Source organism: Dreissena polymorpha, chromosome 1 (genome assembly GCF_020536995.1).
Source record: "Dreissena polymorpha isolate Duluth1 chromosome 1, UMN_Dpol_1.0, whole genome shotgun sequence".
NCBI lineage: Eukaryota > Metazoa > Mollusca > Bivalvia > Myida > Dreissenidae > Dreissena > Dreissena polymorpha.
The window spans coordinates 139,243,578-139,270,595 of NC_068355.1; the positions used below are offsets into that span (position 1 = coordinate 139,243,578).

General features: G+C 33.9%; 1 protein-coding gene and 1 long non-coding RNA gene across 2 annotated transcripts; one reads left to right on the top strand and one right to left on the bottom strand.

Annotated features, from left to right (window-relative positions):
• Positions 1-1,633: 1,633 nt before the first annotated feature.
• Positions 1,634-27,018, bottom strand: LOC127852179 (uncharacterized). The gene is made up of 7 exons (XM_052386053.1): positions 26,802-27,018; positions 26,352-26,469; positions 24,745-25,511; positions 24,286-24,527; positions 22,471-22,575; positions 6,293-6,391; positions 1,634-5,101 (listed from the first exon to the last, which is right to left on the bottom strand). The coding sequence occupies exons 1-7, from the start codon at positions 26,935-26,937 to the stop codon at positions 5,012-5,014; spliced, it is 1,557 nt and encodes a 518-aa protein (XP_052242013.1). The 5' UTR covers positions 26,938-27,018; the 3' UTR covers positions 1,634-5,011.
• LOC127852186 (uncharacterized) lies at positions 15,639-20,757 on the top strand. Its single transcript, XR_008036110.1, has 2 exons — positions 15,639-16,462; positions 19,195-20,757. It is a non-coding gene; the product is annotated as an uncharacterized LOC127852186 (long non-coding RNA).

Genomic DNA, 27,018 nt, shown 5'->3' on the forward strand with positions numbered 1-27,018 from the left:
TAATGAGGTTATTTCTTCAATTTAAATATAGTCATTACTTCAGGCTGGTTTTAAAGTGTAAATCCTGTAAAACAACTCTTTTTCATTTAATTGTATTTGACCTCACATTCAATAAACATGGTATGCTAGGAATTGAAAGCTATCCGCTTTATCTGTATATAATTTACAAATGACATTTGTATATACAGCCTCTTTTGCAGAAGTTACTGGCTGTTCCATTATGTGCCCATACCTTAATCAAAGATTTAAATATGTATATTTTTATCTGTATTAGAAATATTTTAAAATCAACAGTTTGTTTTTAAAAGTGCATAGATGTTAATTACGTTAAATGCAAACAGTACTTTTTATTTATCTGAATATTGATTGGTTTCTTGTTTTAAAAGTTAAAGGTTGGTGACGATGTTATACACATACATACAATGCAGATGATTGGATTTTGCCAGTAATGCAACATATTTTAAATCAAGAATAAGATCACAAATATATCACTACACGGAAGATTGCACGAGGCAACCAACAGTGGACGGCCAAGAACAACATTGGTGTCGGCAGCATTCAAGAGATACGATGAGGGTCCACATATTCTTAAATGGGCGGCCATTTTCTCGATATATAAGTAGATCAATGACCCGTATTTTCCAACGAATTCGTATCCTAAAGTCTTAAAATTATGATTTTCTTCAAGTGTTTTGTTGAGTCTAATTTCACATTAAACACCCGTCATTATTTTGTTTTTTAATCGCATATATATTCTCGTGAGATAAGTGTATTTTAAAATAAGTAATTTTATAAAGTGCATTCTTTATGTTTTTAGACGAACAATGGCGTGATGAATGCATTACTAACCAGTTGCTCATGAAGGAGTCCAATTGGGAATCTTTTGCGGAGGACTGTATCTTTGATTACATTATGATTCTTCTCAATACATTTCACATCATGTATTGCCATTAATGTATCTGTTCCTTGTGGCATAAATATTTACTATTGCTGTTGCTATGTGTTATTTTCGAGGCATAAAATCAGTGTAGCAATATGTTTTCAGATACTATATTTTTGACATATTCATTGTGTTCTGTGTGAAAATAATTATATCATTACTCTCATATCTGTGTGAAAATTATTTTATTATTTCTCACGCATCAAAGTTTAAGTTGTTTATTCTCCGTTCTGTTTTGACCAACCATCGAATCCCCGACTCTTGATTAGCATATAATCATATAGGAGAAGTCAAACTCTAGAAACATTATCAGGAGAGAAAGTCTTTTTAAATACATACGACCGAAATGTTGAAAGTCTAACCTTATATAAAAAAAATGAAGGGCGCGTATGCTATGAATGAAAATTTGGCACAGAAGCACATTATTTTAAACAAAAAAGATCATTAGAAAAAAATGCAAGATGGTCGCAAAATCCAATATACCCGCTACACGCCATTATGTTTATTTCCGAACAGGATATATTTATGAATATATTATATAAAGTACGGCTTAACAACTTAAAACTAGTACAAATGATTATTCTAGATGCTTTTAACCTTTTTATGATTGTTTTTAATCATACGTAAACATTATTATTTCTGTATCTCTTATTTGCGGGAAATTATCATTAAAACGCAGTAAAAACCACACCGAGCAAAATAAGTTTAATTTTATCCATAAATAACGCATTTTAATTTTGATCTATGTCTTATTATAAAATAAAATACAAAAGATTTTACAATTGTAGCAATTGTCATACGATCTTAAGCGCAGCACGTTAAAAATAATCAAAACAACTCCACTAATTGTCTAAGCTTTAAAAAGCCAGGGCTAAAAAAGATAATAAATACACTCAAAGTTGGCGGAACAAATTATCAAAAACAAATCAGAAATACAACAGAAATGCATTTTTATTCCAGTAAAAAAAATGTAAGACTGTTCGAGCCTAACCCAAACCTTAAAAACTATGTTTTCCAAGTCGATAATAAATACTTATCAAATGAAAAAAGATTGTCATGTTAAGGAAAATTAACATAATAGAAATGTTTATTAGACTTTAAAGAAATGTAAAACAAAACAGATGACAGGTTCAGATGAAATAAGTTGAGTCTTATTGTCTTTTGGAGCGACATCAACACATATCTATTCGACTCATTAAACTTGTCTTTTGACAATGGATTATTATGTATAAAAGACAAGGGAGTATATCTTTGCTGCAAAAGCCGGGAACAAATCTGGAAAACTGGCTGCCTATAACATTGTTTAAATTGGACTATACACTCGCTAAATTATCTTTATAAAAAAGGTTCTTTCTTCAATCATTAAATATGCTCACACAGGTTTCATGGAAAATCGATATATGGGAGGAAATGAACGTTCCTTTTGAAGTTATAGACCACATAGTGAACAAATCATCGAAGAGGTTCTCTAACAAAAATGTAGTTATGCATCCTTCATCTGGACTTCTTAACAAGACGTAAGGTATAATTTTCCATAAACAAATGTTACGAACTTAACGAAAAAAACATTACAATAACATTCAATATTTGTTTAACTGCAAAAACAAATGGCAACATAGTAAACTTACACTGGTTGGAAAAGTGAAAGTGCTTAAAACTTTCGCACTGCCAAACATGAATTACTTATTATCAGTTTTAAAAAATCCACCAGAACATGAATTTACACAAATACACGAACTCAATATATGCGTTCTTATGGGATGGTTAACCAGGTTAAATAATACGAAGTGTATTAACGAAGACTATGAAGATGATGGACTAAAAAACATGGCATAGATGCGTTTCTGAATATTCTTAAATCTGGATTGGATTAAAATAAATACCTGGATACTGCGAATATAGGAAACATTAACTTAATATTGTTAACATTCTTGAAAGAGTGTAGGGATAGTTGAATCCTGCAATCACATTTACAAATGAACATAATCATAAAAATAACATACTATCATGTTTAAGGATCATGGAGAAAAAATAAAAGAATATTTGATAACGAAGAGCCAATACAAGTTCACAAAAGTATCGTGTGAAACAATTCAAAAATACAACATAATTCCCCACGACTATATATTTTGATAGCTTGTATAATAGATGGATAACCTTATTAAACATGTATTTGACTTTAAAATAAATGATTTTTACTCATTTGAAAATATTTTTTATACCAAAAAGATCAAGATCTTTAAGTCATAAACATGGAATATGTATTTCTAGTGCTATTTAAAGAAAAATGACTATGGCTGTCACAGAAGATATATGTGAATCACCTTTCCGTTTCAATGAAATAAACTATTAAAAACAATAACATTAATATGAACTATATGTAAACCACATATTAATCACGAACATAACAACAGACGAAAAGGAAAATAAGTTGATGTTATAAAAAGAAGACAATCGTCAACTACTGTCTTGGAGGATGATATATACTATTTCTTATAATCCTTAAATAGACAACAACTCAAAAACTATAAACTAAACTATATAGACGATTTGAATGTCAATATAAAAATGAAAAAATGTTGCACATGTTATAGGGTTGCTTAAAATAGTGTAAGTTTATGGTGTGTACATATAAAACGGCGCAAAATAATTACAGATAATATATTGAAACAGGTTGTTTGCTACAATTTCTCATAATATATATAGTTAATAGTTAAACTAGTAAACTGTATTCGAATCGCATACGACTAACGTTCAGTGTATACCTAAACTTACGTCTGATAATTGTATTCAAATCATAAAAGGAACTGTATTTGAAGTAGAAATCGCGTTATAAAATGATAAAATAATAATTAAGATCATTAAGAAAATGTTATCTATTTAAAGATTTGTTCTCATCCGTTTAATGTTTTAATTAATTAAGTGTATACATCTATCCTTATGTTGCGTTTACTGTTGTATTTTGTTATTAAAGGGGCCTTTTCACGTTTTGGTTAATTGACAAAATTAAAAAAACATGTTTCAAATTCGCACATTTTCGCTTTAGTTAATATATTTTTCAGGAAACAGTAATACTGAATATTTACCATGCTCTAAAATATCCATTATATGCATCTTTTGAAACCTGAAAATTATTAAGTGTTGCAACGCGAAACAATTGAATAATTTGGAGAGTTCTGTTTTTGTCGTTATATTTTGTGATACTACGGCGATTGATTATATAAAGTATAACATTCATCACTCGTTGTATGAGCACGTATGGCCGAGTGGTACAAGCAATAGACTTTTCCTCCAGGGGTCATTTGTTCGAGCACAGTTCTTTTATTGTAAACTTGTTTGTTTTACTGGACCGTTTTAGACCAAATGTTTAAATTTATCAATATAAAGCATTTAATGACAAACTTCAAAACATGCCAAAATCTGTGAAAAGGCCCCTTTAAATGTGTCAAAAAAAGTATTTTTTTTTCTTCAACCACTGTAAATGGACGCGTATTTTTTAGCGGAATAGTTCGAGTAGGAGTAACCGAACAGTTAAAACAATAAAATAATTGTGATTATAAATGAATGTTAATGAGATATTAAACATGTGAATGTTAGAGTATTTTTTGTAAGAGGAATTAGACCATAAATATCCTACGATACGTACAATGCATACCGTATGAGAGAAAGAGTGTAAATAATATAAAACAAATTGACAACATTCCTTATATTAGAATATAAAGTTCACGTTTACATGTTATGTATATTACGTAATAATAAAGGACAAACAAGGTCAAACATTAATCCATAAACAACCAATTATGTGTATAGAGCCCAATGCATTATTCCGATTTTAATATCGTTTTCAAGTATGTGTTTATAAGCATAAGCTTTGTACAAAACTTTAACAGAAAACAATTAAAGTTGAAAGGTTATTCCCGAGAACACAATTAGTTTACATACATACACATTCAATAATTATACATACTATACTCTACAAACGATCCATATTTCATGAACTATGTGTTTGCTAATTTATCAACCATAGTTATCTTTTTAATGTTCATTAGCCATTCAATACTGTTGAAAGTTTTATATTTCTTCTACAATTGCGAACGTTACAAAGCCGGCACCATCGTCGCCTAAGGTTTCGCACTTTATTTCCAAATGTCCTTTGAGAAGCTGAAACATGTAAGTACACATTTAAAACATATGATCAATGTAGTCAATGCTTTTGACTTTATTTAAAGTATATATCATTCAAGGAAATTTGCTTTGTTACCAATTAAACTATTCTTTCAAATGTTTGGAAGCAAAACATGCGTCACATACCGGTAAAACCTTTTTTTTTGACATACAAACATTATGCCCGTTAGTCACAGCAGAATTAACATTTTAATGTTCACAAGTTATTGACATGTGGTAAAACACAAATCTCATATTATACTTAATGAGTCTTCCAAGTTTTATGATACGCATAGGACTGAAATTTTAAACTCGGATAAGCTATTGTCCACATCAAACAAGTGAAGTCAAGTTTCATTAAAAATGAGTCATAAATGTGGCCTTAAAAAAAGCAACAAGGTGTTTCGAAGATTCGATCTGCCGACTTAGGTAATGGTAGCAAGTGACCAAGATTTGTATTCGACATACACATTTTCCACATACACATTCTGACCCAGTTGTATCAACATTTATTCGTAAAACTCCCATTTGGATTGGTTACAATGTTGTTGTTTTTTATAATAATTAAACTAGTCATTATATTTGAACAAACGTGATCCAGATTCTAAATTGAGCTAGAAATTGTCCAGTTACACTTTCTGATTATGTTACATCACGAGTGAGTGTTATATGAAGCCTCTTTGTGTTAATAATGTTATTCTAAGATGTGACCTGATAACTTAGTTTTCGAGAGCAAGTGGCCCAGATTTTAATATTGCCCATATATTGTTCAGAAAACATTTCTTACCAAGTTCAATCAACATTGAGTCATACTATTTGCCTGTAGAGTGGTCATAGCGTCTATGATTTGGAATGGTGACCGAGTGACAAAAATCACACACAAAAGCAAACATGCGACTCAGTTTAAAACTCGGTCTTGATATTGTCTAAATAATCAATATGATCAAATCGTATCAGTATCGGCTGAAATATGTTTCCTCTACAGTGTTAAAGAGTGTAAAATTACCGATTAACGCCGAACCACATTCACCGCACACATACGACGCCGGGCGCCGGACATAGCATAATCACAATGGGTTACTTTTAGCATTTTGTGCTCAGATAAAGTTAAAATCTGTCACTAATTGATTTGCAGTGGTCAGTATGTTTCAGCACCTGATAATAGATATAATAAATAAAAGTCATTACCTTTGAATTTTCTTTCATGTGCTTTTTAATGATTGAAAGCCATTCATTCAAACATCTCTCATAATAATTGCCATGCTTTTCGAAGAATGCATCTACGTTCTGAAAGCAGAATAATATAGTAATGAAAACTATTTTCAAATGACAACAATTTAACTTACAATTATTTCATTCTATTAAGCACAAACAATATAATATGAATTAGTTGACACATTATACAATAACAAATAACATCAACAAGAGTGTCATGATGGCCTTTGAGTGGTCACCTGAGTTTAAAGACACCAATCGCTAAAGACTTGACTAGGTCATCTAGTTTTTTGCCACACTCGACACGCACCACACTCGACACGCATTCAACCATGACCATCATATTGTCAAGATATATATTCTCACCAAGTTGCATATTCCGTGATTCATAAATGTGAACTTAGATTTGTGACACGTTTTCAGTTTTTACCTCTTTCTCTAATGTTTTAATGCATCTGATCCGGAATTGAACTTGGCATAGATACTGTCAAGATACTCTTTCTTATCAAGTTTCATCAAGCTTTAGACATATATTTTTCCCCAAAGGGATTAACCTGGTGATGTAGTTTGTAGACGCAAGTTACCGAGTTTCGGACTGAGTCTAAGAAATAAACATTCTCACAAAGATTGGGTCGTACATGTGCCTTCTAGATTGGAAACAAAGGGGTTTAAAGATTTGACCTCGTCAATTCGACCCAAAGATCAATGTTTTGAACGCACGTGATATAGATTCTAAACCGGCCTTACCAAGCCGAACAATTTAATTCCAGATTCAGTCATAAGGTAATTCAAAGATTGGATCAGGAGACCTAGTTCTTATGACGCACATAACCAAGATTCGACTTGGCTTAATTTTTGTCTAAATAAACATTATGACAAAGTTTAAATTGAGACATGCGTGTGACCTCTCTAATGGTTACAAAGATATTCTAATGTTTGACCTGGTGACCAAGATGTTTGACCAACTTGTTCCTGATCTGACCACCGCCAAAATATTGTCACGATGAACATTCTGACCAACTTTCATAAAAATGTTTCATACATGTATTTGCTTTTTAGAGATTATACGGATTTTCTAAGATTTTACCAGGTGACCAAAATTTTGGAACAAAACGTAACTAAGATTCGAACTCAGCATAGAAAAGGTTACTCAAATAATATTGTATCATGAATGAGCAATACATAAAGCATCTACGGTGTTTCTAATACTCTATTATTTGAACAGGTGACATAGACTGAATTTAAATAGGGTAGTTCATAAGATATTTATAGGAGAAACAGTACATTATCAAGGTTTACGCCAAGGACAAAAAGGAGGATCCAATTTCCGCGTTACGATGACGACTCACATTATAAGCTTATGAACTCTATATATGAGTATTACTGTCTCTATGTGTTCGAGACTAACAAACAATTTACAACATCATTATCATCATAAATGTATTGGCATCAACGAGAATTGTATTAAATTATTAAGCAAACCACATGTAAATAAAAATAATAGTTTTCACCTGAAATTAAATGCTTCATTTCATTTGTTTTATTTCATTTTAAATTAATTTCAATTATCGCCTCACCAATAGTAAATTACCAACAAATTTGTTAAACACATGCTTTTCGATACTTAAAAATACATCTAATGCAATATATTAGACGTATTTTGATGTGTTGTTTGTCTAAAGTTTCAATTTGTCAATACTTTCCCATTGCCTGCATTAATGCAGATGTACATTTTCTAATATAAAATACTACATTTACTGATCTGCGCGTCTTAAGTTACAACATATGGTCTTTTGCAACATGCACGCTTTCTATGCGTGGAACTTGAAAGACGACAGCGACAATTTCGCGCTCTTATTTAAACTCGAGTTATTCGTTGGCGGGCGTACGTGTATATTGAAATGTGTACGCTGTATATGCGTACAAAAAGATTTGTAGCAACAAATATTACCACGTGGCTGAAGAAAAATGGTGTAAATCAGTTCTATAAATTTACATGATGAAATATACATGTACAGCAATTAAATTGCTACCATGTAAAAGTGTTAAAGGTTATTGTTTTCACAATTTACTTGCCATAAGTATTAAATTGCTCACCACTTGAATTTATATTTTCATAAGTAACACTTTTTAACCGTTTGTTTACACTAATAGTTTACAGTAACTAGAGCTGTCAGAAGACAGCGCGCTCGACTTTTGGCGTGCTTGACAGTATAATGAGGAAATAAGGTCAAGGTAATATAGTCATATTCTAACTGGAACAGGACCATAATTGAAACATATTGATCGCTTATGTTTTAAAGAAGTGGTACATTATAGACGATTCTGAGTTCAGGTATATTTCCCACAATCTATTGAACATTTGTAAAGACATAAAACAAACTAATAAGATTATATTTCAAGTTTGATAGCAAAAGCTTGGGTGTGATGGTTGGACGGTCTTTCAAAAATAAAATAATAAAATTAAATATGTGTGGGTCTTTTTACCATGTTAAAAAAAGTATTTTTGTGTGGGGGGGGAAAGACAGGGGGGAATAATGTGGGTGTGTGGTCATTTATTAGATGATATTTAAAAAATATGAAGAAAAAAAGGAAAAAAAATCAGGGGGATTCTGGAGTGGCGCCTGGGGGATGGTTTGAGTGGAGTCCATTGTGGTATGTCAGGTAAGTGTTGTAAGTGTTGTAAGAGCTGTGTTCATGAAACACAATGCCCCCTACTGCGCCGCACTGAAGTCATATTTTTGACCTTTTACCTTGATGGATGACCTTGACCTTTTACCACTCAAAATGTGCAGCTCCATGAGAAACCCATGCATGCCAAATATCGAGTTGCTATCTTCAATATCGCAAAATTTTACATGTGACCTTGACCTTTGACCTTGAATGATGACCTTGACCTTTCACAACTTTACATGTGCAGCTACATGAGATACACATGCATGCCAAATATTGAGTTGCTATCTTCAATATTGCAAAATTTGACCTTCGACCTTGAAGCACGACCTTGACCTTTCACAACTCAAAATGTGCAGCTCCATGAGATACGCATGCATGCCAAATGTTTTGTTGCTATCTTCAATATTGCAAAATTTGATCTTTGATCTTGACCTTTGACCTTGAAGCACTCTCTTGACTTTTCACCACTCAAAATGTGCAGCTCCACGAGATATGCATGCATGTCAAATATCGAGTTGCTATCTTCAATATAGCAAAATATTACCTTTGACCTTGACCTTTGACCTTGATGGATGACCTTGACCTTTCACCACTCAAGATGTGCAGTACCATTAGATACACATGAATGCCAAATATCAAGTTGCTATCTTCAATATTGCAAAAGTCATGACAAAGTTTATGTTAAAGTTTTCGGACGGACAGACGCCATATATTTGACCTTTGACCTTGAAGGACGACCTTGACCTTTCACCACTCAAAATGTGCAGCTCCATGAGATACATACGCATGGCAAATATCAAGTTCCTATCTTCAATATTGCAAAATTTGATCTTTGACCGTGACCTTTGACCTTCAAGGGTGACCTTGACCTTAACCATTCACCACTCAAAATGTGCAGCTCCATGAGATACACATGCATGCCAAATATCAAGTTGCTATCTTCAATATTGCAAAAGTTATGACCAATGTTAAAGTTTTCGGATGGACGGACAAACGCCATATATTTGACCTTTGACCTTGAAGAACGACCTTGACCTTCCATCGCTCAAAATGTGCAGTTCAATGAGATACACATCCATGTAAAATATCAAGTTTTGCTATCTTCAATATTTCAAAAGTTATGGCTAATGTTAAAGTTTTCGGACGGAAGAACAGACTAACGGACTGACGGACAGTTCAACTGCTACCGGGGGTAAAAACAAGAGAAGTCAGAGGACAGCGCGCTCGACTATTCGAGTGCTTGACAGTAAAACATAAGCCATCATGGGGAAATTGTTCAACTTATTCAATAAGGTCAAGGTAATAGTTCAGGTATATTTTCCACAATCTATTGAACATTTGTAAACACATAAAACAAACTAATAAGATTTTATTTGCTAATAAGATTTGATAGCAAAAACTTTGGTGGGAAGTTTGGACAATCCATCAAAAATAAAGTAAATAAATATTTATTGTTTTTTTAACCATGTTTCAAAGAAAAAAATATTCTTTTCGGGTTGGGGAAAGGGGGGATGAGAGGGGGTTATAATGTGGGGTGTGGTCATTTATTAGACGATCTTTCAAAAATAAAAAACGGAAAAAACAAATTTATTTTTATTTTTATCTATTATTTTTTTTTTTTGGGGGGGGGGGGGCAGGGATTCTGGGTTGGGGCGTGGGATATTGTTTGGGTGGAATCCATTGTGTTTAGGTAAGTGTTGTTTTGTCAAAGTATGTATAAAATCTGATCATAAAAAAGAAGTTATGACAATTTAACTAAAAAAAATATTTTGACCTTGAGAGTCAAGATCATTCAAAGGTCAAGGTCAAATTTAAATTGCCAGGTACAGTACCCTCATGATAGGTAAGAAAATATATGAGGTTTAAAAGCAATAGATTTGATACTTTAGGAGTCATGTGAATCTAAACACAAAATTTAACAATATATTCAGTTACTAAGACAAAAAGGGCCATAATTCGTACAAAATGCTTGATACAGCTGTCTGCTCTTGTTAATAGATTGGGGTCATGTTGGTTCAGAAGATAGCAAAATATGAAAGTAACATGTCAAGGGACATTGAAAATATTTGAGGTGGTACGCAAACTTTAACAAAGATTTAACAAAAATATGCATATTCTAAATGGAAAAAGGGCCATAATTCTTACAAAATGCTTGATACCGTTGTCTGCTCTTGTTTATAGATCGGGGTCGTGTTGGTAAAGAAGTTTGCAAAATATGAAAGCAATATCTCAAGGGACATTGAACATATTTGAGGTGGTACGCAAATTTTAACATAGATTTATCAATTATATGCATATTCTAAATGGAAAAAGGGCCATTATTCTTACAAAATGCTTGATACAGTTGTCTGCTCTTGTCTATAGATTGGCGTCATGTTGGTAAAGAAGTTTGCAAAATATGAAAGCAATATGTCAAGGGACATTGAAAAAAGTTGAGGTGGTACGCACACTTTAACATAGATTTATAAATAATATGCATATTCTAAATGGAAAAAGGGCCATAATTCTTACAAAATGCTTGAAACAGTTTTCTGCTCTTGTTAATAGATTGGGGTCATGTTGGTAAAGAAATATGCATAATATGAAAGCAATATATCAAGGGACATTGAAAATATTTGAGGTGGTACGCAAACTTTAACATAGATTTATCAATAATATGCATATTCTAAGTGAAAAAAGGGCCATAATTCTTACAAACTGCTTGATACAGTTGTCTGCCCTTGTTTATAGGTTTGGGTTATGTTGGTAAAGAAGTATGCAAAATATTACAGCAATATGTCAAGGGACGTTGAAAATATTGGAGGTGGTACGCAAACTTTAACATAGATTTATCGATAATATGCATATTCTAAATGGAAAAAGGGCCATAATTCTTACAAAATGCTTGATACCGTTGCCTGCTTTTGTTTATTAGAGATAAGGGTTATGTTGTTAAAGAAGTTTGCAAAATATGAAAGCAATATATCAAGGGACATGGAACATATTTGAGGTGGTACGCAAACTTTAACATAGATTTATCAATAATATGCATATTCAAAATGGAAAATGGGCCATAATTCTTACAAAATGCTTGATACAGTTTTCTGCTCTTGTCTATAGATTGGGGTCATGTTGGCAAAGAAGTTTGCAAAATATGAAAGCAATATGTCAAGGGACATTAATAATATTTGAGCTGATACGCAAACTTTAACGTAGATTTATCAATAATATGCATATTCTAAATGGAGAAAGGGTCATAATTCTTACAAAATGCTTGAAACAGTTGTCTGCTCTTGTTAATAGATCGGGGTCATGTTGGTTAAGAAGTATGCATAATATGAAAGCAATATATCAAGGGACATTGAAAATATTTGAGGTGGTACGCAAACTTTAACATAGATTTATCAATAATATGCATATTCTAAATGGAAAAAGGGCCATATTTCTTACAAAATGCTTGATACAGTTGTCTGCTCTTGTCTATAGATTGGGGTCATGTTGGTAAAGAAGCATGCAAAAAATTGAAGCAATATGTCAAGGGACAAAGGAAATATTTGGGGTGGTACGCAAACTTTAACATTTGCAAGCTTACGCTAACGCTCACGCCGACGCCGGGTGAGTAGGATAGCTCCACTATATTATATATTTCATATATAATAGTCGAGCTAAAAAAGGAAAAAAAATATTTATTTTTTTTTTGGGGGGGGGGGAGATTCTCGGGTGAGGCCTGGGGATGGTTTGGGTGGAGTCCATTGTGGTATGTAAGGTAAGCGTTGTTTTGTCAAAGTATGAATAAAATCGGATCCTAAATAGAGAAGTTATGACAATTTAAGCAAAATGTATTTATTTGACCTTCAGATTCAAGGTAATTCAAAGGTCAAGGTCAAACTCACATTACCAGGTACAGTACCCTCATGATAGTAAGAAGGTATTTGAAGTTTGAAACCAATAGCCTTGATACTTTATGAGTAAAGTGCATCTAAACACAAAATTAAACAAAATATTCAAAATTACTAAGTGAAAAAGGGCCATAATTCCGTCAAAATGCCAACCAGAATTATGCAACATGTCCATAACAGTCCCCTTATGATGGTTAGCGAGTGTTCCAAGTCTGAAAGCAAAAGCTATGATACTTTAGAAGTAAAATGGACCAAAACACAAAACTTAACCAAATTATCAATTTTCTTAGTATAAAAGTGGCCATAATTCTGTCAAAATGCCAGTCAGAATTACATAACTTTGCCTGCACAGTCCCTTTATGATAGTTAGTAAGTGTTGCAAGTATGAAAGCAATAGCTTTGATACTTCAGGAATAAAGTGTACCTAAACACAAAACTTAACCAAATTTTCAATTTTCTTAGTATAAAAAGGGACATAACTCTAAAAATAATGCTGACAGAGTTATGCAACTTGACATACACAACTGTCTTATTGCCATAAAGAAGTATTCCAAGTTTGAGTTAATAATCTCTGATAGTTATTTGACTTTATAAAAAAACTTTCATCAACGCCGACGCCGGGGCGAAAAGAATAGCTCTCATTTTTCTTCTAATAGTCGAGCTAAAAAGGTGTGATATTTATGCTCGACATCGTCTTTAATGAACTGTTTAATTTACCGGCTACCGGTTTATCGACGTCAATCAATGACGTCGCCAGTTAACTCCGCCCTCAAAAGCATGCTTGTAACCGATTGGACGGTGATCATCACAGTTTGGCGACTGGAAAGTTACTTGAGAATGTCTTGTGACAGAGCTGTGTCAGCATAGATAACTGTGTAATGTGGTTTAATAATTCGATAAAACATCAAGCTATCTGATATCAGTTGATTATCTATTACCTCATGTGGCTTTCTGGCAATTACGCGCAGAAATATGTGCTGAGTGCTCTTTTTAAGCAGGAACTATTGAAACATTTATTGAGAAAACTTTATTTTGTTTAAAAATCGCCATTTCATTTACATTTTCAACTTAATTTGCCAGCTGAAGGATTCAATCGATATTTGTGACTTTGGCGATTGGAAATGCTAACATCGCAGTACATTTATTTTCGGCTTTTGCTTTTTATATTCCCTCTAAATTGATGTTCAAACATGGAATGTTAATTTGAAATTGCAAAGTTGAGGGCAAAGGGGGAAATGTACTTTTCAATGCGAAAATCTGCATCGTCCTAAATTGCGTATCTCCGAGACTGTTCACGTTAAAATAAAAAAAGTGTTCTTAGTCTTGTACAATTTATATTACCTTTAAAAATGATTCGTACATAAGAAATTTTTATAAAGATACATTATAGTTTTATTTAAGCAAAGGCGGATATGTAGTTTTCAATAAGAAAATCTGCACAGCCTGAAATGTTACACAGATTCGCTATTGAATATCTCCGAGACTCTTGATGTTAAAATCAAAACGTTTTCTTAGTCTTGGGCATTTTTATATTACCTTAAAAATGATACGTACATCAGAAGTATTTATAAAAAACAATAATGTTTAAGGCAAAGGGATATATACTTTTAAATAGTCCAAGTCGGCCTGATCTCTCTCAAGGTATTGTTATTTACGACCCGCGAACATATAAAAGTCAAAAGCATAAAGTTATAGACTATATATTTTGATATTACCTATGTGCTCATACTTTATTCATTATTTCCAAAAAGAAATAATTAACTTTTTAGGCACTTTGAATGTGTACTTGTAAAAAAGCCGACTCGGCCTTAAATACTTGTATTACATAATTTTGCTTTATATTTGTTCAAAGACACATGTTTTTGAAATCTGTTGTTTTATTTTTAAATCGCGTTTAAATTATCAACGCTACTATGAATATCGAAACGTTTTTCGATTACAGATTAAAGAGGGAGGTCGGCGACATCCCGATTGATGTTTCGTGATAAAGATCTCGTTTTCGCCGCAAGAATGTCCGATACTTTCTTTGCTTAAATGTAACTCGTGATAATAAATCCGCCATTTCACCCCTACACATGCGCAGTACCAGCAAAAGCTCACATTCTAAACTCCGCCTTTTCATCCATGAGAATGCACAGAATGCTATTAGCGCAAAAAAACAAACATTCCGTTTTCCCCCAAAAAATCTCTAAAAACTCCTAGAAAGGAGTGATTAATCCGTAAAAAAAACGAATTTTGGAGATTAATCCCAAACAATATTCATCCCCTAGCAACCCCTTATTTGCGAAGCATAAACACCAACCCCACTGTAGGTCACATTGAGCACTTCATACTCACATAAGCTATATATAAAAAAAAAGACTGGGACAATTGCCTTGCAAAGTTGAATGCAAAGCATTTAGTTTTTAAAACTTGATACATTATTTATTTATAACGTTTTTTTGCAGTGTGACCATAAAAAGGAAATATTTCTTGCTCGTAATACTCCGTCCCATTATGTTGAAAAAGTTTATAAAAATATTTAAATTTTAAGCCATGGAAAAGAGCTGATTTCATACATATTTACGTTGAATATTAATTGCGACATTGACCTTTCATATTACGACCTGATTTCTGCGATCGACATTTCTCTTATCAACCTAAAATCTTCAACGAAGTTATTTAAAAATCAAAGTATGAAAATATGTAGCGGACAACGATATACCGTAGTCGGCAATGGCGTTTACATAATACCGTTGTTTTTCAAACGGTTTGTAAAATTTTCAGTTCTGTGCGTTACGGAGTATAGCACAGAACGTATGTCTAAACATAACGCACCGCACAAAACAGGTATATGTGCGGTTCGTTCATGCGTGTGGTCGTCACGTGAGTGATAGTCACTCAGGTGGACATAGGCGGGAATTTGCACGGGGTGTTCATTGTTTGGTCAGTTCTACGCTAGACTTCGATCAGTAAACTTGTGTTCGTCTACAAATCCTGCATCGTGTTGTCGACTTTAGCAGAACACAGGGTGTCCATGCTGCAAGATTTGAAATGCATCATAGAAAAGATAAGTGCTAAAAGAAATGTAAATCTGTTAAATCCGTTATACTGAATCTCGAGCATAGTATCGAGTGTTACGAAGTAGTAACAGAGTTGAAACGATGTATATTTCAAGTAACAATTTCAGCACTAAAGAAAGCCGATCAATTTACAAATAGAAATATTGATGGCACGTGACCGAAAATTCACAGGTCATTAATGGTAGAACACGACAAAAGCTTTCGAACTTACTGGGGAATAAATTGCTATTCTTTGTGGTGTTGTATACATTCTATATGTATATGTGTTAATGTGTTACGAGTCTGATGACGTAATGTTATTTGCAGAAAAATAAGGGTAGAGGCGATGGCATATAAAAAGGCGGAAACATAACGCCACGCGGCGCTCTTGACGGGTCATATCAGAAGCCGGAAGCTTCATCTAACATCGCAACACGAGGGGCTGAAACTCAATTACCATTGAGACGCACAGGACTATGTTTCGCATGTGGCGAACCGGGTCATCGGAAAGGAGCAGCTGGATGTTCAGCAAACAGCTCGACCAATAAGTTAAGTTAATTATGTTTAGAACCCCGTTATCAGAAAATGGGTAGTTTCGTGTTCGTCGGAAAACGCAACGTACAGAAAGTTCCTAAAATTCGAACGTGATCAAAAGGATCCAAGTATAGTTCGCCGGTAAGTTGAAGGAAGGCCCACGCGGTTAAGTAGCAGGAGACTACTGATAGTAAGTACATTTTCGATGTAGTAAATGGCGGTTATAAGTATATTTTTTCCGTCGGAAAACGGTAACGTACAAAAAGATCTGTCTCAATGTATCAAAAGGATCTTAGTATAAAACTGGATCAAAAGGATCATAGTATAGAAATTGATGCTAGAAGCTCGCCGGTAAAAAGAACGAAAGCCCATGTAGCCAAGCTGTAGCAGGCTACGGATGGTTGTTACATTTAAGATGTAGTAAATTGCGGTTATATGTTTCCTTTTCCGTCGGAAAACGGTAACGTACAGAAAGAGATAAAAGGAGCAATTGATCAAAAGGATCATAGTATAGAAATATATCAAAAATAAAAAAATAAAAATAAAAATACCGGAAGTTTGTCGGTAAGTAGACTGAAAACCCACGTGACATTTATCATGTTGTTAATACGCCCATTAATACGTTTATAGTCGTATTTAATAAGAATGGGAGGCCTCGATATATTTAAAATTATTATTTATTTATTTGTTCTACTTTCGATATAAGAGGATCTTATCATGATATTGATACATTCACGAACGGTATGGTTTGAGCTATCAATAGAATAGCAGGCAGTGTTAGGTTGTTATAAGCTTATATTTGGCACGATAACGGCCGATCATATATTTATTTATTTGTTCTACTTTCGATATTAGAGGAGCGTATCATGATATTGATACATTCACGAACGGTATGGTTTGAGCTATCAAGAGAATAGCAGGCAGTGTTAGGTTGTTATAAGCTTATATTTGGCACGATAACGGCCGATCATATATTTACTAAAACTCGTTAAAACTAAAATGAGGTGTACTAGCATTCTTACGTCAAATTTACTTAAAATAGTTATTTGCTTTTGTGATGATGGCATACATCACAGTGTAGAATATGAAAAAAAACAACATTATATGCTAGTGACTAGACGAGTTTGGATGTTAACTGGCTGAAGAAACAGTATTTTGATTCCTTCTCAGAGAGTAGAATGGCTCGGGCATGTGATCGATATGCAAAAGATGCAGTTTTTCATAATTAAAAATTGTGTAGCTAGGCTAGAAAAAAAAAGTATTGATTCGATGATCTAATTTATCAAACGAAAGAAAAAGTAGTACCAAAAGATAAATTAATAGCTAGTCTTGTAGGGCAGATAATTTCCTTTCAGAGTGTGATTGTAAATAAAGTTTGGTGATAACAATGCATATATAAAATTGCATAAATACCAGAGCTAGTTGGAAAGCTCCCGTTATTGTAACGTCGCAAGCTATTTACAAACTTAGATTATGGAAAGAAAGCACTAGGCAGTTAATCAACGGTGGAAAAGATTTCAAACACAATCAGTTGTTTTTGTGTAATATAGTTGCTGATGCAAGTACCACAAGTTAAGGTTTTTGGAGTTTTTATAGAAAGTTGTAGCTTTAATGTAGATATAGGCGAAATGACTGTCAAGCTGACGATTTTCATAAAAATAAAAAATAAAGCAAATTTATTTTCAATTTGTTTTATTCCATTGACGAAGAGAGTAAAGGTATGTACTCGTGATCTTTGAGACCCGAAAATGAGAAAATTGGAATGTACATGATCTTAATAAAAAGAGCTACCTGTTCCCGGAAGTGAACAGATTATTGGCGAAAAGAGAAAAGTTATTCCTGGAAGTGATTACTATATTACACTGTTAAAATCAAGGAGGTACACTGCCAGTGTTTATATAAACGAAACAGGTAATGCATACTGTGATTTAATATAAAGTCAATACATTAAGCCACCGGAAGTTGGTTTTCAAGATAAACCGGATAAGTATTCCGTCGTTCAACATAACGTAAGTAAAAATTTCTTATGATCAAGAAAATGCCTTGCATACGGCTAGAAAAGGTATGTTATTGCTCCCGGAAGTGAGCCGAAAGAGTTTGCTATGGTCCCCGGAAGTGGACATAGAGCCCAGTAGATTGCTCCCGGAAGTGAGCAGAAAATGTAGGCTATGGTCCCCGGAAGTGGACATAGAGCCCAGTAGATTGCTCACGGAAGTGAGCAGAGATGCTCCACGAAGAGAGCAGAGAGTATGCTATTGTCCCCGGGTGTTATGTTATATGAAATGTTTTAAATGCTTTGCAAAATTCGTACATCAAAGTGTATTCAGACAATAAAATGTAAAATCTATATTATTGAATGGTAGTCAAAATAAATAGCTTTAGATTTAAATATGTTGTGTGGATACTGGATTCAATGAAAAGAGGCAGTGGGTGCCTTAGTTCAATATGGGGAAACAATGTAAACTGGTTAGTTCAGAAACTAGGTTGGTATCAATCTGTATCAATAAGATGATATCGGAGAAAGCAAAATGCATCCTTGTTGTTCCAAAAAGGGGCAGTTCGCCTTATTGGCTAATGTTGATTTGTCATACGGAAATTTTAGAGATATTGTGAAATATTGCAAAAAGTTTGGTATAGACTGTATGATTCCAGGTTGTTTTGTTAACACTAGATTATCATTAAATAAGATAGCGTTAAGGTGCATATCACAATACAGTTATTGATGTATAGTACATATGTTTGACAGGAAATGTTTTAAGAGGTACTCTGAAGGAGCGATTAGAGGGCTCGGGCTTGCATGGGCTTCGAAGAGATTAGATGGCGGACAGAATGGCTAAGTAAATACTTAGAACAATCAAGAGCAGACAATACGGTGAAGAAAAGAATTCTTCATGTGCACATTTCAAATACTGTGAAGAAAATGTACTCGCCATGCCAGCCTTACATATATCAGTAGTAATGTACATGGCTCAATTGATGGATCGAGGAAATCTAATAACGTTTTTTACATCTGTGTTTTACAGTATTAAATGGATCCATTCTATTAATAGTGTACATGATCCAAAGAAAGATTTAACAAACTATTATAAGAAGCTTCAAAGCGTGTGTGCTTCAAACCATTTCACAAGAAAGATGTATCATGTACATGTGCATTCATTAGAGATGATACAAACATTGTGTTTGATATAAGGAGATTCCACTGTTTTCATTTATTGATCATTTTTGGGTTATGCATGTACATGTCTCATGCATATTAACAAATTAAGTGAGTTTCATTGTAATGACCTACAATTGAATTCTGATCACTTTGGTATTAATGTACGCCATTATAATACTGGCATGTATACGAATGGTTCGGATATTATAATTGCAAAATGTACAACTACAACTTCCCATGTGGCGTTTTATTAACAAATACGTAATTAGCAAATTGGTCAGATGAATCAAATGATTTTTTGTTCAAACCAGTTATTGGTTATATATATGTAATTATTTAGATTAGCTAACGCCTAGGGCGTGTTTTAGAGATGTTTGAAGCGACATGGTCGATGGAAGTCTGATAGGGCTAAAGATGGGTACATTGATGATTCTCTAGACAAAAAGCTTTTTATCACTAGGCAATTGAAATTATAATTTATTTGCGGTTCGAATTTAAAACCTTACTAACCTTTGTTTTTGTTCTATCGCAAGCCTTGCCCAATGCAAAACGTGTTGTGTTTTGTGCTTAGTTGTGTGAAGACTTTTCAGTTCTGTGCGTTACGGAGTATAGCACAGAACGTATGTCTAAACATAACGCACCGCACAAAACAGGTATATGTGCGGTTCGTTCATGCGTGTGGTCGTCACGTGAGTGATAGTCACTCAGGTGGACATAGGCGGGAATTTGCACGGGGTGTTCATTGTTTGGTCAGTTCTACGCTAGACTTCGATCAGTAAACATTTACTTTTTTAAATTCGAACCGCATTAGTAGTAAATTGGCTCAAATGTTATGTGTGTGTTACATAATGTTTAGTTACATGTTAATATTGGTTGTTTTCAGGTACAGTTTTCCAGAGTTATTTTACATTGGGCTTCTGATGAATTTTTATCTCTGGTTTTTACCCTGGCCTTGAAAACACCAATTAAGGACACAATACTAGAAGTGATGTATACACATTATAGTTATAATTTGTTATATAATTTATAGTTCGAAAATTGTCCTGTCAAGGTTGTACTACGATTGTACTTGATTGCTATATGGTACGAATATGTAATATTCGTGGATGTGTGTTGTCAATAAACTGATCGCAAGCCTTGCCCAATGCAAAACGTGTTGTGTTTTGTGCTTAGTTGTGTGAAGACCTGTCATTTTTTCATATAAGGTGCCATACCACAAGTAATGTAAAAAACCGAACAAAAATATAGTTTGTCATATGCCTAATTCACATGCTGATTAATGTGTTCATGTAATTGTTTCTCTATACCAGCAATATATTTTTTTTACTTTGTAAACAAAAACAAATCGAAGGTCGGTTGGAATACTAAAGAATCGATTGACGAGAGTCAGATGGATTGACAAATCAATATACCCCGTCTCTCTGTAAGAGCGGGTTTAAAACGCGCCGGCTATAATATGGACATTTTATATTGTTCATCTATTGATGATAACTATGCAAGGTGTTTGGTTTAAATATCTTCATGTACACATAACACTCTCACATAAAGCTTGAAATGAAAAATTTCAGTGCGTTATTTTAAGTTTGATTGTTGTTTTATTATATTTTAAAGGTTCTGTTGTATGTATTGATCTATATTGGACAAGAGTGCCAAACTGTCACAAGATACGCCCGTTTGAAGGTTTTGGACAACTTGAAAACTTTACCATGACTCATATTTGAACTTGACCTACATATCATCTAGACACAACTTCTGACCAAATTTGGTGAAAATCAGATGAAAACTACTTCAATTAGAGAGCTGACACCATGCTTAATGCATGAAATGCACTAAGTGACCTCGTGATCTAGTTTTTGACCCGGCATGACCCATATTTGCACTTGATATAGATATTGTCTAGACACAACTTCTGACCAAATTTGGTGAGGATTGGATGAAAACTACTTCAATTAGACAACGGACACCATGCTAAATGCTTGAAATGCACTAAATGACCCTGTGACCTAGTTTTTGACCCTGCATGACCCATATTCGAACTTGACCTAGATATTGTCTAGATACAATTTCTGACCAAGTTGGGTGATTATCGGATGAAAACTACTTCTATTACAGAGCGGACACCATGCTAAATGCTTGAAATGCACTTAGTGACCCCGTGACCTAGTTTTTGACCCGGCATGACCCATATTCAGACTTGGCCTAGATATTGTCCAGATACAACTTCTGACCAAGTTTGGTGAAGATCGGGTAAAAACTACTTCAATTAGAGAGCGGAAACCATGTTAAATAATTGAAATGCACTATGTGACCCTGTGACCTAGTTTTTGACCCGGCATAACCCATATTCGAACCTGACCTAGATATTGTCTAGATAAAACTTCTGACCAAGTTTGGTGAAGATTGGATGAAAACTATGTGAATTAGAGAGCGGAAACTGCTGTGGACGCCGCCCGCATGCCCGCCCGTCCGCCGCCAAGGTGAAACTATAATATGTCCCGTTTTTTTTTAAAACGGGCGAATAAAAAGCATTATGTCATTTACTTTCACAAAAAGTAACACATAATTTATGATTTCTCTATCCATATATTTTACTATTCCTATGTTCATTATTTATGTTATAAAATTAGTACATGTACAGATGCAATGGGTTTAGAAGTACACACTTGGTCGTTGCAAATAAAAGTTAATCCTGAAGCAGTGCATAATACGAATTAATAATGTAACGGTTGATAAAGAAACGTCTCAAATTGACACAACTCGAAAAATACGAATTTAAATTGTTGTCATGCTTTATTTCTGTGACAAATTTACACCTTTTAGAAGGTTCCCTTTGTAGCAATCTTTTACAAAAATAATTAAGCTTACATGCGTGTCTTCTTCAAGAATAATCGACGGTTTCGCCAAATTTGACACGGGTTCCTTTTTATCTGTCTCCATTTTCGCAGCTGTTTCATCCAAATCGATTATTGTCTGCAAAATATATACACAAACAAATTATTAGTTAATGTCTTTAGCAATCGTAGATGATATTCCTTCGTTTTCAGTAAGCAAAAAATCCTCGATTCGGGCCTTCATATAACGGTTTCACATACATGAACACACCCACACTCACACACACACCCCAACCACCACCATCCCACACAACACACATTACCTCTTCGTTTAGGTTCATATCATAAAAAACTTAATTACTAATATTTACTACCATATAAGGATCACCCATGATTTATATCTGTTAATTCTCGCAAGACAAACATCACATAGCTCAGAAAGAGATGTTGGTCAAGTGCCGCGACCTTATTATTTAGTATCGCGGAACCATTTGTTAAACTATGGATTCAAAGCAAATGAGGTACTATGGAATACGTCTGCAGTGTTTTGTCAAATTTTATGAAGGACGGATGCCTAACCAAGAACAGACCTCAACATGTCACGAATGATATCTGTGTGCTCAAGTAGTAAAACATATGAACAAAGACAATTCTTAATTGAGGGAACACAATGCAACACATTCCGTGGACTCATGATAATTTGCAGTACAAAACTGAAGACACTCTTCTGTAAATTCAGATAAGCTTTATACGTTTGTACACAATACATTGTAAAATAGAACGTGAATGTGTATTAACGAGTAAACCTCGATGCTGCGTAAAGTGATATTTGTAGCATGTCAATGGTAAAAAATGAACCATATGACGCGGCAAGTTTTGACAAATATGTTAGAGAACCATAACTAGAGTTAACATACCCAATAATAATTCCTTTCGTCTAGTGGTTGCAACGTTAATTAGTTTAAGGATATTTTGCTATTTTATGTTAAATAACGATAGGTCATTGTGTATCCCGCCATGGTCCCTTCGAATAAGGTGCCTATTTCTAAAGAGTTCCTTATTCTCTTTTTCAATAAAAGTAAATTTAACAACCTAAAACATGTGTTTTGTGGTTATTTATTATATCCTTTATGGGTCTCGAGTACGTTTAAGCATCGGTCTGAAGCTATCTTAAAATATGAAAAAAATGTTGGAAGAGAGGGGAGGCTCTGGTGTATGGGGCTTAAATCGAAATAAGGTTTTCAAAACACTGATTTCTACGGTGGATGCATTCGACAGCGATTTACTCTTATAGAAATTAAGAAACGGTATGTTTTTATAACAATAATTGGAAAAGGGGAGATCCATTTTTAAAATGATACCGGGTTCGGAACCATTGATACGTAGGACAGGTAAGAAGAATGCTTTTAAACTGGGTTGTTTTCTATGGTCATTGGAATAAGTCTTATATGGCCTGTTAGTCTATACAAACTAATAGAACCCTTGCAATTGGCCAGTTTTAACTCCAGGGTCTAGATTTCATGAAGCTTTGCAAAAAGTAACTAAACAAAGTAACATACCAAATGTGGAGCGGGTTCTTGCAGAGATGATATTGAAGCTAATAAAGTCTATTATATGTTTTATTATTGTGTCACATTATCACATAAATTCTAAATTGGTAAAGGTGAAAAACATTTGTAATTTTAAAGAAGGATGATAACGGCTGATGAACAACCATATATACAAAGGAACAGACATGCAATTCTTGATGCTTTACGCTATGCCATTTTCCGTTTAAATTTACGACCACAGAGAGAATGACGGACAACGGTAAAAAAACTTTGGCTTCGGATAAATAAATCATGCTTACCTTTCGATACTGTTCTGGAATTAAGGTGACATTCTTCAGCAACATTGCAACAGGTTTATTAATATTTATCCGTTGCATGTCACGAAGCTTAAATTTCAAAAACTGTTTTCTTGGAAGGTCGTTTATGTGTTCTATTTCTTGAACATCCTGTTTAGATGGTCCCGACTTGCATTCTATGCAAAACATGTCTGGGTTCACTAATGCGCGCGCATTTGGTGTGATCGTGATTTTTGCAAGACGTCCTGTTTAAAATGAAACATGCGTACATCAGCACTTGTTACTAAAAGACATATGACTAACATACCATAACAGTTAACTGATATACATAGAACTAGGCCTGGAAGCACTGGCTCACCGGTGATGACTTTTTGGAAAAATACATTAATTTACTGCCCATACTAAGTTGAGTGATAGAATAGGGCCATAACTCCGTTTAAAGAAATAAATATAAAATCATACCTAAATACTCTTCCCACAAGCGCGTTTTTAAACGACCAAGTTCCAAACAGTCCGGCAGTCCCACTTTCACATGGAAAACGGATTCTGATTGCGACGTGTCTCCAAATTGTTTCATCTCAATCTCAAAATCAAATTGTACTGGAAAATGATAATTGTAAGCTAAATATACGTCGTTTGGAGTAACATTCTTTAATTGAGAGATTATTGGTATTTTGCTTTTCGTGTTGTCTGCGTGATGACTTATAAACTTCACTAAACGTTCAACTGAGATGTAATCTTCGTGGATAAGACACCTGGAATCGCACTCTGACAAAGAGCATTTATATTCGGTTGCTGTCATGGTTTTCATAGTTAAAGCCTGTATTACACATTTTGTGAAAAAACTTGCATCTCCTTTTATAGCATCCGCCTCAGTGTTTTGCGCACATGCATTAATCTGTATAACTTTATCAGTCGGCATGTCAACTAACTCCGGATAACAGCAATCTAAAAACACGATTGTCTTCTTAATCTTCACTTCAGCATTTCCTTTCATTAATTGACGAAGATTGTCTGATAAGAGACACAAGTCAAAGGAACAGTTTTTGGTTATCTGAAGGCAATTATTTTGTGTATGTTTGTCACGTTCATTATGTCCCGAATAATAGAAAAGCAGCGTGTGAATTCCGGAGCCCATGACAAGTTCTTCCAGTACTTTCAGTATTCTTGTTTTAATTTCAATCAATGAGTCCTTTTCATTTGGAATAATCGTTTTCAGATTAGATTCCCTAGAATATAATAAACAAATTTGATTTGCACAATGTTAGAGGCGATGTCATTTAACATTTAAAACAACGCTGCGCAACATAGCAAATGTGTACCAACAAAAGAAACAAAAGTGAAACAACAACAGAAATGAACAATCAAATACATTCTACTCATGTAACGGCGTGGAAGTTGATTTTCAATCAATTTTATGTGGGGATAAAATTGGTTTTTAGATACCCGAACCAAAAGTTTGGCTAAAATTTCAATATTGATGTGGGCATATTTCAAACACATGATTTGATTTCCATTACATATTCATATCGGCAATTACAGCACATGTGATATGTACTTTTAAGATTGAAATATTGAAAAATAGGACATTTTTATATACGTTCAAATAAATAAAGTTTTAAAACAGACTTAAATGAATTAAAGTCGAATGCCAGAGACCTGGTATTGATGCATTTCCAGCAATATTTGTTAAATCCACAGCAAACCTATTAGAAACACATATTTGAAGTACGCAAAACATCGGACACCGGCTATTGAGTGACGGCAACTGCACAGCATTACGCACTTTATAAAATGATAGTAACTTTAGTACTAGACTTTTGAACAATCACTTAATAGTAAACTTAATCCTTATATTATATCAAAACGACTTGCTTAAAACGAAGAATATATATTAAGAATAGAAAACGATGAAGCGTGCGATAGAATGTGTGTATCATTTTTATAAGAAATGCTGTACGAAATTTTTATATGGTCCATTTTTATTTGAAATATAGATTTAATGGAGGTAAAAAAAATGACTATATCAGCGGTGAAAATATTGGAATCAATTGAATGTCTGTTCATACCGTATACACATTGACGGTACCACCCTGGATGTAGCAATCATTGCGAACTGCCGAATATCTTCTACAAATGTATTACATTCATCATATCCTGCGACAAGTATGGCGCCAACACCGTCACCTGATCGAAATAAGAATACAAATACAAACAACGCATCCGTACGTCATTTTGATTGTTGCAAATGTCAGTGTTTGTCCCATATTTTCCTGGCTAAACAAAACAATCAAACTAACTATTTGTCGATTTATGCGCCGAGAGTGCAATTTGCTATTATATGATTAGTAAATTTAAATCTGGAAACATGAAAATGTGCTTAATCTTATAATTCGTACATGCCATTACCCGCTTACCGATTGAAAGATGCCTGAACGAGTACATCCATAAAATATGAAAGGCAATACAAGTGTTCAGCTTCTGGTAAATGATTATATTTATTGTAATTTTATACATACCAATGAATGGTTCAATCTCCTTTCCGCAAGTATGGCATACAATTGGGTTGACATGCGAGTTTCTAAGGCATGTGCAGCAGAGACTGTACGGACACTTGTGATTCATTCTGAGAATATCTGTTACAAAACACTTCATTAGTTAAAGAGTTATAGGTCAGTAAAAAATTGCAAATGTTTCTTACATGCTAAATGTAAAACACGTATGCCTTCCGTCCTA

What these genes read in the sequence shown, in the direction of transcription:
- LOC127852179 (XM_052386053.1), bottom strand. Translation starts at nt 26,937, where the DNA reads ATGAAGTGTTTTGTAACAGATATTCTCAGAATGAATCACAAGTGTCCG. An exon ending in CTTGTGGGAAGAGTATTTAG is followed by an intron (nt 24,528 to 24,744) that starts GTATGATTTTAT and finishes CATTTTAAACAG; the next exon opens with GACGTCTTGCAAAAATCACG. An exon ending in ACATGAAAGAAAATTCAAAG is followed by an intron (nt 5,102 to 6,292) that starts GTAATGACTTTT and finishes TACATGTTTCAG; the next exon opens with CTTCTCAAAGGACATTTGGA.